The sequence below is a fragment of the Scyliorhinus torazame genome, chromosome 6 (assembly GCF_047496885.1).
Source record: "Scyliorhinus torazame isolate Kashiwa2021f chromosome 6, sScyTor2.1, whole genome shotgun sequence".
NCBI lineage: Eukaryota > Metazoa > Chordata > Chondrichthyes > Carcharhiniformes > Scyliorhinidae > Scyliorhinus > Scyliorhinus torazame.
Window position 1 is genome coordinate 198,490,258 of NC_092712.1, and position 13,953 is coordinate 198,504,210.

General features: G+C 48.2%; 1 protein-coding gene across 4 annotated transcripts in view; it reads right to left on the reverse strand.

Moving 5' to 3' along the window:
• Positions 1-13,953, reverse strand: part of pex1 (peroxisomal biogenesis factor 1) — a 129,340-nt gene that overhangs the window by 78,750 nt on the left and 36,637 nt on the right. For all 4 annotated transcript variants that reach the window (XM_072509280.1, XM_072509279.1, XM_072509278.1 and 1 more), the window contains exons 8-9: positions 13,062-13,171; positions 1,137-1,231 (exon numbers count right to left, since the gene is read on the reverse strand). In XM_072509280.1, the coding sequence (XP_072365381.1) occupies positions 1,137-1,231; positions 13,062-13,171 (205 nt within the window). The remainder of the gene's footprint in view (positions 1-1,136; positions 1,232-13,061; positions 13,172-13,953) is intronic.

Genomic DNA, 13,953 nt, shown 5'->3' on the forward strand with positions numbered 1-13,953 from the left:
GAACGCAGGCAAATGTGTGGAGAAGGTGGGGGAAGAGGCAGACGTAGGGTTAAATAGGGGAATCTGATCAATATGGGAGCCTCAACGCTAGAGTAAGCTGGAATATGGGAGTACAGTGAAGGAGGTGGCCACGGCACACCTCCTGAGAGAGAGGGAGTGCCTGGCAGAATGGAGGGGAAAGGCAGAAATTCATGGAAAACGAAGGGCAAAAAGAGGAAGGTGCCAGGGTTATAGAGAAGGGGGTATAGCCCGGAGGGGGGGGGGGGGGGGGGGAGAAAAACTACGAAGGGCGAGCACAAGGACAGGGTGGTACAGGGGGAGAAGTTGGGGGTGTAGAGCATAGGTTACAACAGATAACACTTGGAAATGGCAAAAAAAGCAGAAGCAGAAGGTGGCCATTTTGAATGGCCTGTGAGTGACGCGCCGGAGAAGGGGGAGGGGGGGGGGGGGGGGGGGTGGATGATCATCTCCCTGGAAGCTGAGAAAGATGGAGGTACTTGAATGGTTTGGGTTCGGAGACGAATTCACTATATGGGTGAAGCTCCTGTACAGCGCTCATGGACAAGCGCCACCAGCTCCGAATACTTCTGGCTGCCTACGGGGGGGGGGGGGGGGGGGGGGGGGGGGGGGGGGGACATGTACAAGGCGAACAGACTGGCGACTCTGGGACAAATGCACTGAGAGGCTCCAGCTCCTGAAAGGGAACGAGCTTAGGTACCTGCAGCTGCGTGACTTTCTCCACAAGGAGACAAAAATGTTCCCCCAGAGACCCGGGCACACATTTCTGGGTACCATGATAGGTCGGGGCTGGTTAGGAGAACCCAGTGAAATAAAGACAACCGGCAAGCAAGAGGAAAGAACCCAGCAACATTTAAAGTTGGGCGCAACTCCTGCCACCAAGCAGTAGGAGCCCCAGTAAGAACCCGTCAAAATACTGTACAAATTAACACGACTGTAAAAATGTAAAGTAGTATTGGGGCCTCAGTCATGGTTACGGTGACAGCAAGGGGCTCATGTTTTGTCGTTTCTATTTGTTACTTACCATCACCGTTGTTGTATTGTCATTTATATGCAAAACTCTGTTTTTCGAATTCAAAATGACAATAAAAATGTTTTTGTTTCAATAATTTCCTTACCCCAAACAGCTCAATTTGTAAAATGGCAGATTCTGGTCAATATCATCCACAGTCTTTACTACATTAGAGCCTACAGTTGGGGGATGCATATCCACCTTTGCAGAAAATAGCATAACAGCGAGTCATGTTACTGAATTATAAAAAAGACAATATGACAATAAATTACATGCATCTAAAATGATAAATCATTTTGTCTGTCTTTGTTAATTAATAGAATAAACATGATAATTAATATTAAGAAAAGAAGGTAACTTCCAACTACCAAATGATTTTTCAAGATAATATTAATTAAGTGAATGTCACAGTAAAGTATCAAGAGAATAATACTTCCCAGCATTTAGAGGTGGAGATGGTTAGCAGTTTCAAATTCCATGGGGTACACATCTCCAAAAACCTGTCCTGGTCCACCCATCGAACCTACCACTAAAAAAGCACAACAGCGCCTATACTTCCTCAGGAAACTAAGGAAATTGGGCATGCCCACATTAACTCTTACCAACTTTTACAGATGCACCATAGAAAGCATCCTATCGGGCTGCATCACAGCCTGGTATGCAACTGCTCGGCCCAAGACCGCAAGAAACTTCAGAGTTGTGAACACAGCCCAGTCCATCACACAAACCTGACTCCCATCCATTGACTCCATCTACACCTCCCGCTGCCTGGGGAAAGCGGGTAGCATAATCAATGACCCTCCCACCTGGCTTACTCACTCTTCCAACTTCTTCCATCGGCAGGAGATACAAAAGTCTGAGGACAGGCACGAACAGACTCAAAAACAGCTTCTTCCCCGCCGTTACCAGACTCCTCAACGACCCTCTTATGGACTAACCTCATTAACACTATACCCCTGTATTCTTCACCAATGCCAGTGCTATGTAGTTACATTGTGTACCTTATGTTGCCCTAGATTATGTATTTTCTTTTATTCTGTATTTTCTTTTATTTCCTTTTCTTTTCATGTACTTAATGATCTGGTTGAGCTGCTCGCAGAAAAATACTTTTCACTGTATCTTCGTACACATGACAATAAACAAAATTCAAATCCAAATACTTATTGCCATTGTGACTTAAGTTTCAAGTGCTTTTTCACTGTCTCTTGACTAATCTGTACATTTTGTTATCAAGGTCTTTTAGTAGTCTCTGAGCAATCTTAGTCTTCTGCTGCAACACTATACCTTTTGTTGCTAACTTTTGGTTGGCTCTTAATTCGTAATTTGCTGTTTGTTTAACCTTTGCTCTAGAGTCACCAGGTATCTTTATACCGCCACGAGGTTCAAGTTCAAGTAATGATCAATAACTCAACACATCAATTAGTAAGATTCAAATCAAAACGCATTTATTATACACAGTAAATTACTACTAATGCATAAATTCTACTTTCTAAACTATTCCGATCACTAAAAGGCCTATACTTAGCTTCGGAATGGCCCACCAGGTCAGGGGAACAAATGGCCTTTTGTTCAGGTCCCGAGTTTGCAGGATTCAAAAGCTGGTATGGACTTGTAGCTAGCAGCGCCTATCTCATAGCGAGCGTTGACTTGAGACTTACTTGGTTGGCGTGGCCGCTGGACAGTTCACTCTCACGGGTTGATTCAAGTTGCTGAGTGACCCTGCCAAGAAGGACGATTTGAACTTGGGGGCTTTATTTTATAGTCCCCAGGGGCTTCCCGCCCTTCGGGGCGGACCCCGTACCTGGTTCCAAGTGATTGGACTGCGTTCCGATCACTTGGATCGATTTCTCCAATATTGGAGTTGTTCCCTGATCGCTGGGCGGTCCCTAAATGTCTGTTGGCCTTCCTTTGTCTTGGCTCCTGCTGGCACCGAGGAGTCTGGCTTGGCTTTATTCACCTTAACTGTTGCAATTGTGCCTTGGAATTGCTCATTACTACGCAGATGGCTGCTGGTTTCAGTGCTGTCGGGTTTTTTGCAGGTTTCAATACACATGATTTCTGTACTTGCTAGTCTTTGCCTGTGTTGGCTGAATTTCCCTTCAGTCTTTGCGGTTCTCCATTTTAAGTCGGGAAGTGGTCAACCCAGGTGGCTACACCCCCTCCTTGTGATCCCTAATGCGAAGCGTGAAGGATCACATAATTGCGTTGTCTTCATTCCCTGACCTGGCGAGCACTCTTCTATGGCCTCTACACTGACCATGACTATGCAAGAAAAATTTTAACTAACAATTTCTAAGTGGCGCTTTGTCAAAACAGGGCATGCATTACAAAATTTAAAAAATGGTACCTCTAACTGTCCTCAATAAACTACACTCACTAAAACATCCAGTCATATTAATTTCCTAAACAATACAAAATAATAGCAGCATTTACATTTTTCCTGGCTTGGCAGTCAAGCACAGGGGTGTACAATATTTCCATTTCTTTATTTACAAAAGATGCAACACAAATGGTCTTTATTGTAGATCAAGGGGTTCGGGGACCTGGTGAAAACCGAAAATAGGGGATCTCATTCTGTATACCGGGGTGCTAGCGCGGTAGGCTCTCCTTCTCCATTTCCTCATGCAGATAGTCGTGCACGATGCTGCAGAGTATCGCCAACACCAATAGGGATTCGACTACGTAGGAAAGAGAGTACCATGTTATGAGCTTATCACACCATGATGGTGTAGTGTTGCCTGTTACTGGGCTCTGGGTGCTATGGGGAAGTGAATCATTAACGGCCGGGGGGGGGGGGGGGGGGGGGGGGGGGGGGGGTTCGTTCACGCGTAACCGAATACACATGATAATGGTGGTGACTAACACGGAGGATGTCCTCATTGTTCTTCTTCTTTCTCTTCTCTTCTTTCCGTTTCGTCTCTTTTCCTGGAGCTTCTGGGGTTCTATGGATCAAGCATAGTGTCTGTTACTATCTTGGTTAATATCTCGTCTGTTAGTATGTCTGTCCTTTAGTGCCAATTCTCCCTTTAAAATTTGTCACCATGTGTGACTCCCTCATTTTTTTTTTGTAAACCGAATATTCAGGACAAGGCACACTTAAAAATACTGAAACAGTGCAAGCCGTCTCGCAGGCTGTGCGATTTACCATCCAAATGTTTGAGGATGTAAGTAGCATAGGGATGGCAACCTAAGGGTTGCCGGAAAACACAACAAAACTTTTTGAACCAAACGTGCCGAAATGAGGTGCGTATGGGCCGCGATGGGTAAGAATTGGATGGAATCCCCGGGTAGGACGGTGACCAACGCCATGTGTGCTCTACCCGAACGTAGCTGACCAGAGGGGGTGTCCTCAGGCAGGGTGGAGATCAATGCCGTTTATCCACTGCCTGAGCAACCGGCAAGAACGGGCAAAAATGTAGTCATCGTGGGGGTGTTGCCGTAAAGGTTCTATCTTCAAACCAGAAGAGCAGTTATGAAGGGGGGCTGGCAAGCTCTCAGCTGTTTCTGACGATGAGCGTGCTGGCAAGTTCTCATAGGTTTCGGCCGACAAATAAGGCGTGGGGCCGTAGAAAAAGATTTCCGATCTTACATACAACACATAACAATAACAGTAACAAACAACATGCTGCAGGTTCCATCAGAAAGGACACCGTTTCTCCCAAGCGGTTCCTTTTTAAAACATCTGGACACCTCAGTTATCAGTTGCGAACAGGGTCGCAAAGGGGTTCTCGCTTTGGGAGTCAGACTCAAAGTCGTCATCTTCTCCCGGATGCCATACTCTCGAATGTATAGGGGCTGATAGGGCTGCATGGTGCGATTTGGGGTCCATCTCGTCGTTCCGGACGAGCCTGTATGAGTTATCGCGGTGCCAAAAGGTGGGTGTCTAGTTCTGTGGGGACGGAATAGTCATCATAGGGCGGTGGTCTTTGGTGGGGTTTGTTGAGGAATGTGATGAGGAAGGGGTCACTCGAATAGTGGTCAGCTTCGCTGGGTGTGGGTCCTGTTGCATGGGGGAAGTAGGGAGGTGTGGTGCTGTGGCTATTGTCTGAGTCACAGTCACTGTCGCTGCTGCTGCTGTCTGTGGGCGTACCGAGGCGGAGTCTAGAGGTCGGGGGTGGAGTCGAGGGCGAGTCAGCGGATGTGGTGGGCGTGTTGGTGGAGGGTAGGGATACGTTGGCTGTGGGCGGGGTGTGGTCTGCTGCGTCGAGCATGACGTGATGTGCGTGGTTGGACTGTGGGCCATGTGCCTTAAGCTAATTAATATGGAACCACGCAGTCTTTCCGTTGGGGTACTTAATTTTATAAACGGAGGGGCTTACTTTGTCCGCAATGGAGTACGGACCCAAATACTTTGGTGTCAGGAATGTGCTGGGGTTGTAAATTGAGAGCATGACCTGCTGTCCTACCTCAAACTCAGTCGCATGCACTGTCTTGTCAAAACAGGCCTTGCTCTGTTTCTTCCTTGTGCCTAATCTTACTGCGGCTGCTAGCTGAGCCGTTTTCACATTCTCCACCAACTGTTTGACTGCGTTCTCGTGTGTGAGGGCCGTCACTTCGGGGCTGGTCATGTCCAATCCTAATAAAAATTCTGTGCCTTTCATGGGGCGTCCGGTCATGAGTGTGTGTGGGGTGTAACCTGTGGATGTTGAGATAGTGTTTCTCAAAAACATCAGCACAAAAGGGAGGACTGAATCCCAAGTGGTGTTGTTCTGTTGGACCATTTTTCTGAGGGTTGATTTTAGGGTTTGATTCATGTGCTCCACGATACCACTTGACTGGGGGTGGTATGCGATGTGGAATTTTTGGGTAATGCCAAATATCGTGAGGACGTTCTTCATGACACGTCCCGTAAAATGGGAACCTTGGTCGGATTCAATGCTGCGGGGGAGTCCCCATCTCGTAAAGATGTGGTGGGTTAAGATCTTGGCTGTGGTCTTTGCAGTGTTCGTTCTGGATGGGAATGCCTTTACCCATTTCGTAAAAGTGTCTATGACGACTAATACGTACATGTAACCATTCCTGCAAGGGGGCAATGGTCCTATAAAATCGATCTGGAGGTTAGTCCAGGGGCCATTAACGGGGTGGGTGTGACTAAGCTGAGCCTTCTTTGCGTATCTGTCCGGATTGTTCTGGGCACAGATAAGGCAATTCTCAACGTAGTGCGTTACGTCTTCTTTTAAACTTGGCCACCAACAGAGCTGCCTGAGGTGGGCTGTAGTGGGATCAATTCCCTGATGTCCATGACTGTCATGGAATAAACAAATCAGTTGATTCCTGTCCTGTTCAGGAACCACATGAAGGGTGTCTTTTAACACCACACCGTCATGTGTGGTTAGTGCATTTTTAAATCTCTCATAGGGTGCTGAAAATTTTCCTTTCAAAATTTCCCTGAAATTGCTATCCTGCTTCTGGGCCTGCACTAAATCCTCGATATTAGTCTGCGAGACCTGAACTGCATTCACTGGTGCGCTTTCGGGGGGTGTCCAAAAACATCCATGCCTGGAACCTGCTTTTGCCAGTGCGTCGGCCTTTACATTTCCGGGGGGGGGGGGGGGGGGGGGGGAAACAGTGGTGACTGCGAACTTTAACAATACCAAAGGTCCTGTCCTGTGCTTTCTCTAAAATGTGGCAGAGCAATGGGGCTGAAGGGAGGGGTTTTCCGTCTGCGGAAACAAATCCTCTTGCTTTCCACAGGGGTAGGAATTCTGTAAGGCTGTCCGAGTATATGGCTGCTGGGCTGGGGAAGGAATCTGGGTGGTCCACAATGTACGCAACGGCTGCTAGTTCTGCCACCTGCGCGCCTAAGTGTCCTGGTAGCTTTAAGGAGATCTCTTCTAGGGCGCGTCCCTGCACATCCTCAACATATATGCCGCATCCGGTAATGCGATTCCCTTCCAATACTGTGGAAGAACCATCCACATAAATTCTTAAGGGTTCGCACGTGTCTGTGTGCTGGGGGCTCTGGGGTGAACTACCTATCTTTCTGGGGGGTGTTTTTGCGATAAAGGGGCCTGTGTTGTGGTGCAGTGAGATGATTTCACATTTGTGGGGGGTGCCTGGGTACTGAAGGTTGTTGGCTAGGAAAGTGTGGGTCTTGGTCCTTTTTACAGTGATGTCCCATCCCTGCAAAAGAAGGGTCTATCTAGCTGCTCTAATTTGGCTGACTGTACCGCCCTTAAGTCGTCCGTCCAGTAAAAGTTGGGTGGGGGTGTGTACCGTGAGGATTGTGATGGGGTTTAGTCCGGTTATGTAGGAAAAATACTGAACTGCCCAGAAAACTGCGGGCAGGTGCCTTTCACAGGCCAAAAATCCCTGCTCCACAGGATCTAAAAGTCTGGAGGCGTAAGCCACGGGTCTTAGCTGTTCATGCCGTTCCTGGGGGAGCACGGCCGAAAGGGTGCGGTCGGTGCTAGCTATCTCTATAGCGTAGGAGGAAAGCGGGTCTGGAACTTGTAGTGCGGGGGCTGCAATGAGGGCTCTTTTCAAAGCATCCACAGCATCCGTATGCTGCGGAAGCCATTCCCAAGGGGCTCCTTTCTTTAGGAGTTCCGAGAGGGGTGCTGCCTTGCTGGCGAAACAGTCAATGTGGTTTCGGCAGTAGCCAACCAGTCCTAAAAACGACCGGAGAGCTGAAATATTCTGGGGAAGGGGCAATTTGGCAATTGAGTCAATTCTTTTGTGCTCGATCTCGCGTTTACCGTGCGTGATAATCGTACCAATATATCACTTTGTTTTCCAAAATTTGGGACTTTTTGGGGTTTACTTTGCAACCAATCTCTTGTAGGAGTTCCAGGAGTTCGGACAGAAGCTCGATGTGCTCTGCCTTGGTGTCTGTCTGCAGTAATAGGTCGTCCACATACTGGACCAGACATTCGGAGCAAGACAATTTTGACAAACCATTTGCCAGCTGTTGGTGGAAAATGGAGGGGGAGTTGTGGAATCCTTGTGGAAGGCATGTCCACATGTACTGCGGATTTTAAAAAGTGAACGCAAATTTGAATTGGCACGCTTTTGCCAATGGAATGGACCAGAATCCATTACTGACGTCCAAAACCGTAAAGTATTGTGAGTTGAGTCCCTGTTTGAGCATGGTCTCGGGACTTGTGGCTACCGTGGGGGCTGCTGCGGGGGTGACTTTGTTGAGTTCCCGGTAATCGATGGTCAGTCGCCATGATCCATCAGGCTTTCTCACTGGCCAAATCGGGGCATTATTAGTGGAGGCTACTGATCTGAGTACGCCCTGCTCTAATAAGCTGTCGATAACTTTTGCGATTTCTCCCTCTGCCTCTTGGGGAAATCCATATTGCTTTTGGGGTCTAGGGTCAGGTCCTGTGATTTGAATGGAACCAGTCATCCGGCCACAGTCGTGTTCGTGGGTTGCGAATGCTGTCTTGTGCTTCTGCAGAACTGCCCTAACTTGCTTGTCTGTGCTAATCGTGGTCGGGTCAAACCAGAATTCGCCGACTGCGCTAATCTTGTTTGCATATTCACCTATTGTGAGCGTTGCGGGGGCTCTTGCGGATTTTGCCATCTTCCAAACACATTGGTTTACCGGATCAAATGAAAGGTGGTGGGAGTTCATAAAGTCAATTCCCAAAATGTGTTCTGCTGTGTGGGGTAGATCGACTAAAACTATGTGGTGCTTTGTCGTAATATTGCCAATCTGAATGGGTACAGGGGCAGTGATGTGTCCCTGCTGTGAGTGGCCTGTGAAGTCGCCCAGGGTGATTGTGGCTGTAGTGGGCCACGTGTCTTTCTGGAATATGGTGGAGGAATTAATTGTGGTGCGGGACCTCCGGTGTCCCAGAGAAATTCGATGGGCTGTCCCCGTATCTTCACTGCAACTACTCGTCGGCCGGACCTATCCCAAAGGGTGACGCAGACCCAACTGGGGGAGCCCGAACACCGTCAGTCCATTCCGTTCAGGTCCGTCTGGTCTGGACGGGTGCCCACACTATGTATGGGCTCTGTCCTATTCTTATTCAGAGTGCCTGCCTGCTGGGCTCTCTGCGGCTTTCGTGGGGCATTGCATTCTTGTGCAAAGTGTCCTAAATGTCCACAGTTGTAACACTCCTGTGGCTTCTGTGGGGGGGCTGTTCCTGCCTTTGTTCACCCATGCGGGGTTCTGGTGCGTTTTCACCGCTTGGATGTCTGCTTCTGCCTGCTGTTCCTCGGGTTTCCTAACTGCGGGTTTGTTTTGTACAGATTGCTCCCAGGCGCGGGACAATCTTTTTTAAACCCATTTCTCATTGTAGGATTCCTCTGAGGGGTCATAATTCGTACAGGCTTTTTGTCCTGCCTCTGTGGCATGGGAGATAAGGGTGCGGGTCCATTTGGCCATACCGTCTTGGGACAAATGGGCGCATTCTAAATTGCCGAAAACTGCTGTGAAATGGATCCACAGGCTTCCAGCAAACGCTGTGGGGTGTTCCGTCTTTTTCAGCCTGCACTTATTCAGGCCTTCTACGGGGTCACCTCTGTTGTAGCCGATCGCATCTAGGATCGCTGCGTGCATCTCTGCAAGGGTGCCTCCTCCTACATTCTGTGGGTCGGGAACGGCTGCTACGACCGAAGGGTCTAAACTCAAAACTGTGAGCTTCACGTGCTCACGCTCATCCAGGCCGTACATGGTCGCCTCCTGCTTTACTCTGGCAAAAAAGTGGTGGGGGTCTGAAGTTGGGAGGAACCGTGTGATTTTCTCGCTCGTGTCCCGTAATTGGGTCACAGTTAAGGGGGTGGTATAAAGAAATTCTGTATCTACGTCCGATGTGACTGGATTCATTGGTGCCTGAACTATCTGCTCTGTGGGGGGTTGGGGTGCTTTTCTCTTCTGGGGCTTTCCTTGCGCACATGTTCCCTGAACATATCTATGCGCGGTCTCATTTAATTCTTCCCAATCCGGGCCGTCTTCTGTATCTAACTGTGATCCAAAGGTGCTCTGGAATCCATTCTGAACTGAAAGCAAAGACTGCAGTTCTGCAAACTGCTTCCTGCACTTTGCATGATCTAGTGAGCTTTGTCTCTGCTCCGTGGTGGCAGCACGGAGTGCTCGTAATGCTGCTTTCAGGTCGCTATACTGTCGTTGCAATGCCTCTACCGGTTTCTCTGTTTCCTCTCTTACCAGGACTGCACGTTGCGTGTCCTGATAGGCCTTTTCGTATTGTGTCTGGAAGCTGCCAGACAAGACTGGTGTGCCCACTTGGCATCATCCACCTCTCCGTCCTTTGCTGCTAACTTCCTTCTCAACTCTATGTTCTCTTTCTCAACCTCACTTACATCGACCTTGCTCATTCGATGTACTCCTTCTATCTCTTTATGGAGCGTCCGAACGACCTCCTCCGTACCTCGCAATTGTGCCAAACAGGACACGATTGCCATCGGCTTGCGAGCTTTTCCCAAGCTTTTCTTATGAATCTCTGACAGGTTCTCCCACCAAGTATGTCCTATACTCCCGGATCCTGTTTCCTCATTGTCACAGAATTCGCTCCAAATGGGCCATCCTTTCCCTTTGAGGTGCTTTCTGATTTCCTCCTCCCAAACGGGACACTGTCCTACTCTACTGCTGGTTGCTGCGACCATGAATTCTTCAGGGTTCATGAGGCGTTGCATTGCCATCTTTCCTCTCTGAATACTTCTCTTAAAATTTGGAACGAGGGGTATTAAGGCGGTGCTGTAATTACGGGTACGGCTTTTGCTATTTTCTGGAATACAAACTCCCGACAGTTTTTCGCAACAAAAATCTCAGTTTACCTTATAGCCCTGTTAGTTACGCATGCATTAACACACTTCTGAATTATGAGGATTGATTAGGACTGCTTGAACACTTGTGGTTTTTCTGTTCACAATTGGATTTCTAATTCAAATTTTGGGTTCTCCCGGAGTGGTTAAGCCACTTCTAAGTCGGGTCCCGGCAGGATTTCGCCAGTAATATGTTGCTAACTTTCGGTTGGCTCGTAATTCGTAATTTGCTCTGTTCGTTTAACCTTTGCTCTAGAGTCGCCAGGTATCTTTATGATACCGCCACGAGGTTCAAGTTCAAGTAATGATCAATAACTCAACACACCAATTAGTAAGATTCAAATCAAAACGCATTTATTATACGCAGTAAATTACTACTAATGCATAAACTCTACTTTCTAGACTATTCCTATCACTAAAAGGCCTATACTTAGCTTCGGACTGGCCCACCAGGTCAGGGGAACAAATGGCCTTTCGTTCAGGTCCTGAGTCTGCAGGATTCAAAAGTTGGTATGGACTTGGAGCTAGGAGTGCCTATCTCGTAGCGAGCGTTGACTTGAGACTTACTTGGTTGGCGTGGCCGCTGGACAGTTCACTCTCACGGGTTGATTCAAGTTGCTGAGTGACCCTGCCAAGAAGGACGATTTGAACTTGGGGACTTTATTTTATAGTCCCCAGGGGCTTCCCGCCCTTCGGGGCAGACCCCGTACCTGGTTCCAAGTGATTGGACTGCGTTCCGATCACTTGGATCGATTTCTCCAATACTGGAGTTGTTCCCTGATCGCTGGGCAGTCCCTAAATGTCCGTTGGCCTTCCTTTGTCTTGGCTCCTGCTGGCGCCGAGGAGTCTGGCTTGGCTTTATTCACCTTAACTGTTGCCTTGGAATTGCTCATTACTATGCAGATGGCTGCTGGTTTCAGTGCCGTCTGGTTTTTTGCAGGTTTCAATACACATGATTTCTGTGTAGTCTTTGCCTGTGTTGGCTGAATTTCCCTTCAGCCTTTGCGGTTCTCCATTTTAAGTCGGGAAGTGGCCAACCCAGGTGGCTACACTTTGCATTCCATAAAGCAGCTACACTGGCTGCTTTTTTGCTGAGCTCGATTTGATTTGGTTCACTTAAGTGCATACAAACATATTACATTTCTGGTGACGATGGTAATCATTCTGATGATTTGAGGGCCCAATCCACTTTATGTTTCTTAAGATCAGGTCAATGACTGGTTCCTGTTCTGATGTGCATTTGTCTTGGCCATCTTCTTCGGGGCTGATTCCTTTTTCTTCTATTTTTGCACCAATTCATCACCAATACAAAATTTCCTCGCTGCAGCAAATATTTATGATTTTTAGATTGAAAGCAGTTTCATTCTTTTTGTGGAGGACCTATCTGTTCATCATTTGCCATGCCTTGCACAATCTGCTGTGTTTGGGTATGGCTTACAACTCTTGCGCATCTCCCTTGCAATACAGCCGACACCGCCTGTGGTGTAGCGGTCGGTAGTTGCATCAATTTTTCAGCCCCAGAAGTGCACACTTGTAATTACTTTATACTGTTAATTGGCACATGGCATCATAGAAACATTGAATTTACAGTGCAGAAGGCGGCCATTTGGCCCATCGAGTCTGCACCAGCCCTTGGGAAGAGCACCCTACTTAATCCCAGGCTTCCACCCTATCCCCGTTACCCAGTAAACCCACCTAACCTTTTGGACACTAGGGGACAATTTAGCATTGTCAGTGCACCTAATCTGCATATCCTTGGACTGTGGGAGGAAACCGGAGCACCCAGAGGAAACCCACGCAGACACGGGGAGAAAGTGCAAACTCCACACAGACAGTCAGGCTGGAATTGAACCTGGAGCTGTGAGGTAGCAGTGCTAACCACCGTGCCGCCCCAAGCAGGCGGTGCCGGCTGTATTGCAAAGGAGATGCGCAAGAGTTGTAAGCCATACCCAAACAGAGAGTTGTCTCATTTATATTAGTATACAGGGAAACAGTCATTTGTTTTCTACAAACAACCCAGAACAATTACCTCTATGTGTGTTCATAAAATAGCAGCCAATGTGAGAAGTTGGAAAATGAAAAGACAGTGATAGATTATATTTGCATGTATGTCAATAATATCAACTCTGAATCTGCATCCATCCCAAACTGCACCAACATAAATACTATAGATGGGTTTGATTAACATTCAGTGCAGTATGAAATAACATTAGGTTTTAAAAGAGTGATCCCATTTAGCACTGTAAATGTATAATTAAAAAGAAACAATAATTTGTGGTTACAGTATATTTACCTCTATATATATTTCTTTAGCCAAGCGGGGGTACAACAAAAAACATACATTCTCTTCAGTTTTTGACTGTGCTACACGTTGTTCTACAAACAGCATAAACTCGATCTCTTCTACAACACAAAATAATCATTTTAGTATCAACTAATACCACATTTAGTTTAAACACTAAACAAAAAATCATATTTAGAAAAACAACTAAATTATCAACTTAATCCCAAAGAGATCCTATTTAACTCCCACTTCAAAAAGGATGGTTAGAAAAAAAAAAGACGAAACAATTTGTAGGAACTGATAAATTATTTTAATAATCTGTGCTAAAAGATTGGGGGTGGGATTCTCCGATCCCCCGCCGGGTCGGAGAATCCCCGGTGGGAGTCGCGAATCCTGCCCCGCTGCCGGCTGCCGTATTCTCCGGCGCTGTTTTTCGGGCGGCGGCTGCGGATTCCCGCCACGCCGGTCGGGGGCCGTTGATACTCCGGGCCCCGATGGGCCGAGCAGCAGTCCATTTTTGGCCAGTCCTGCCGGCGTGAATTACTCACCTCACGCACGGCGGGACCGGGGAGTACAGACCTGGCAGGTGAGTACGCGGGGGCGGTCCTCGGGGGAGCGCGGGGGGATCTGACCCCGGGAGGAGGCTCCCACGGTGGCCTGGCCCACAATCGGGGCCCACCGATCTGCGGGCAGGCTTGTTCCGTGGGGGCACTTCTTCCTTCTACGCCGGGCCCCTGTAGGGTTCCGCCATATTGCACGGAGACCGGTGCGGAGAAGAGCATGTGCGAACATACGCTGGCCGGTCCGCACATGCGCGAAATCACACCGGCCATTCCGCGCATGCGTGAACTCCCGCCTTCCCTTCGCCACCGGCTGGAGCGGCAACACCACCTCCGGCATC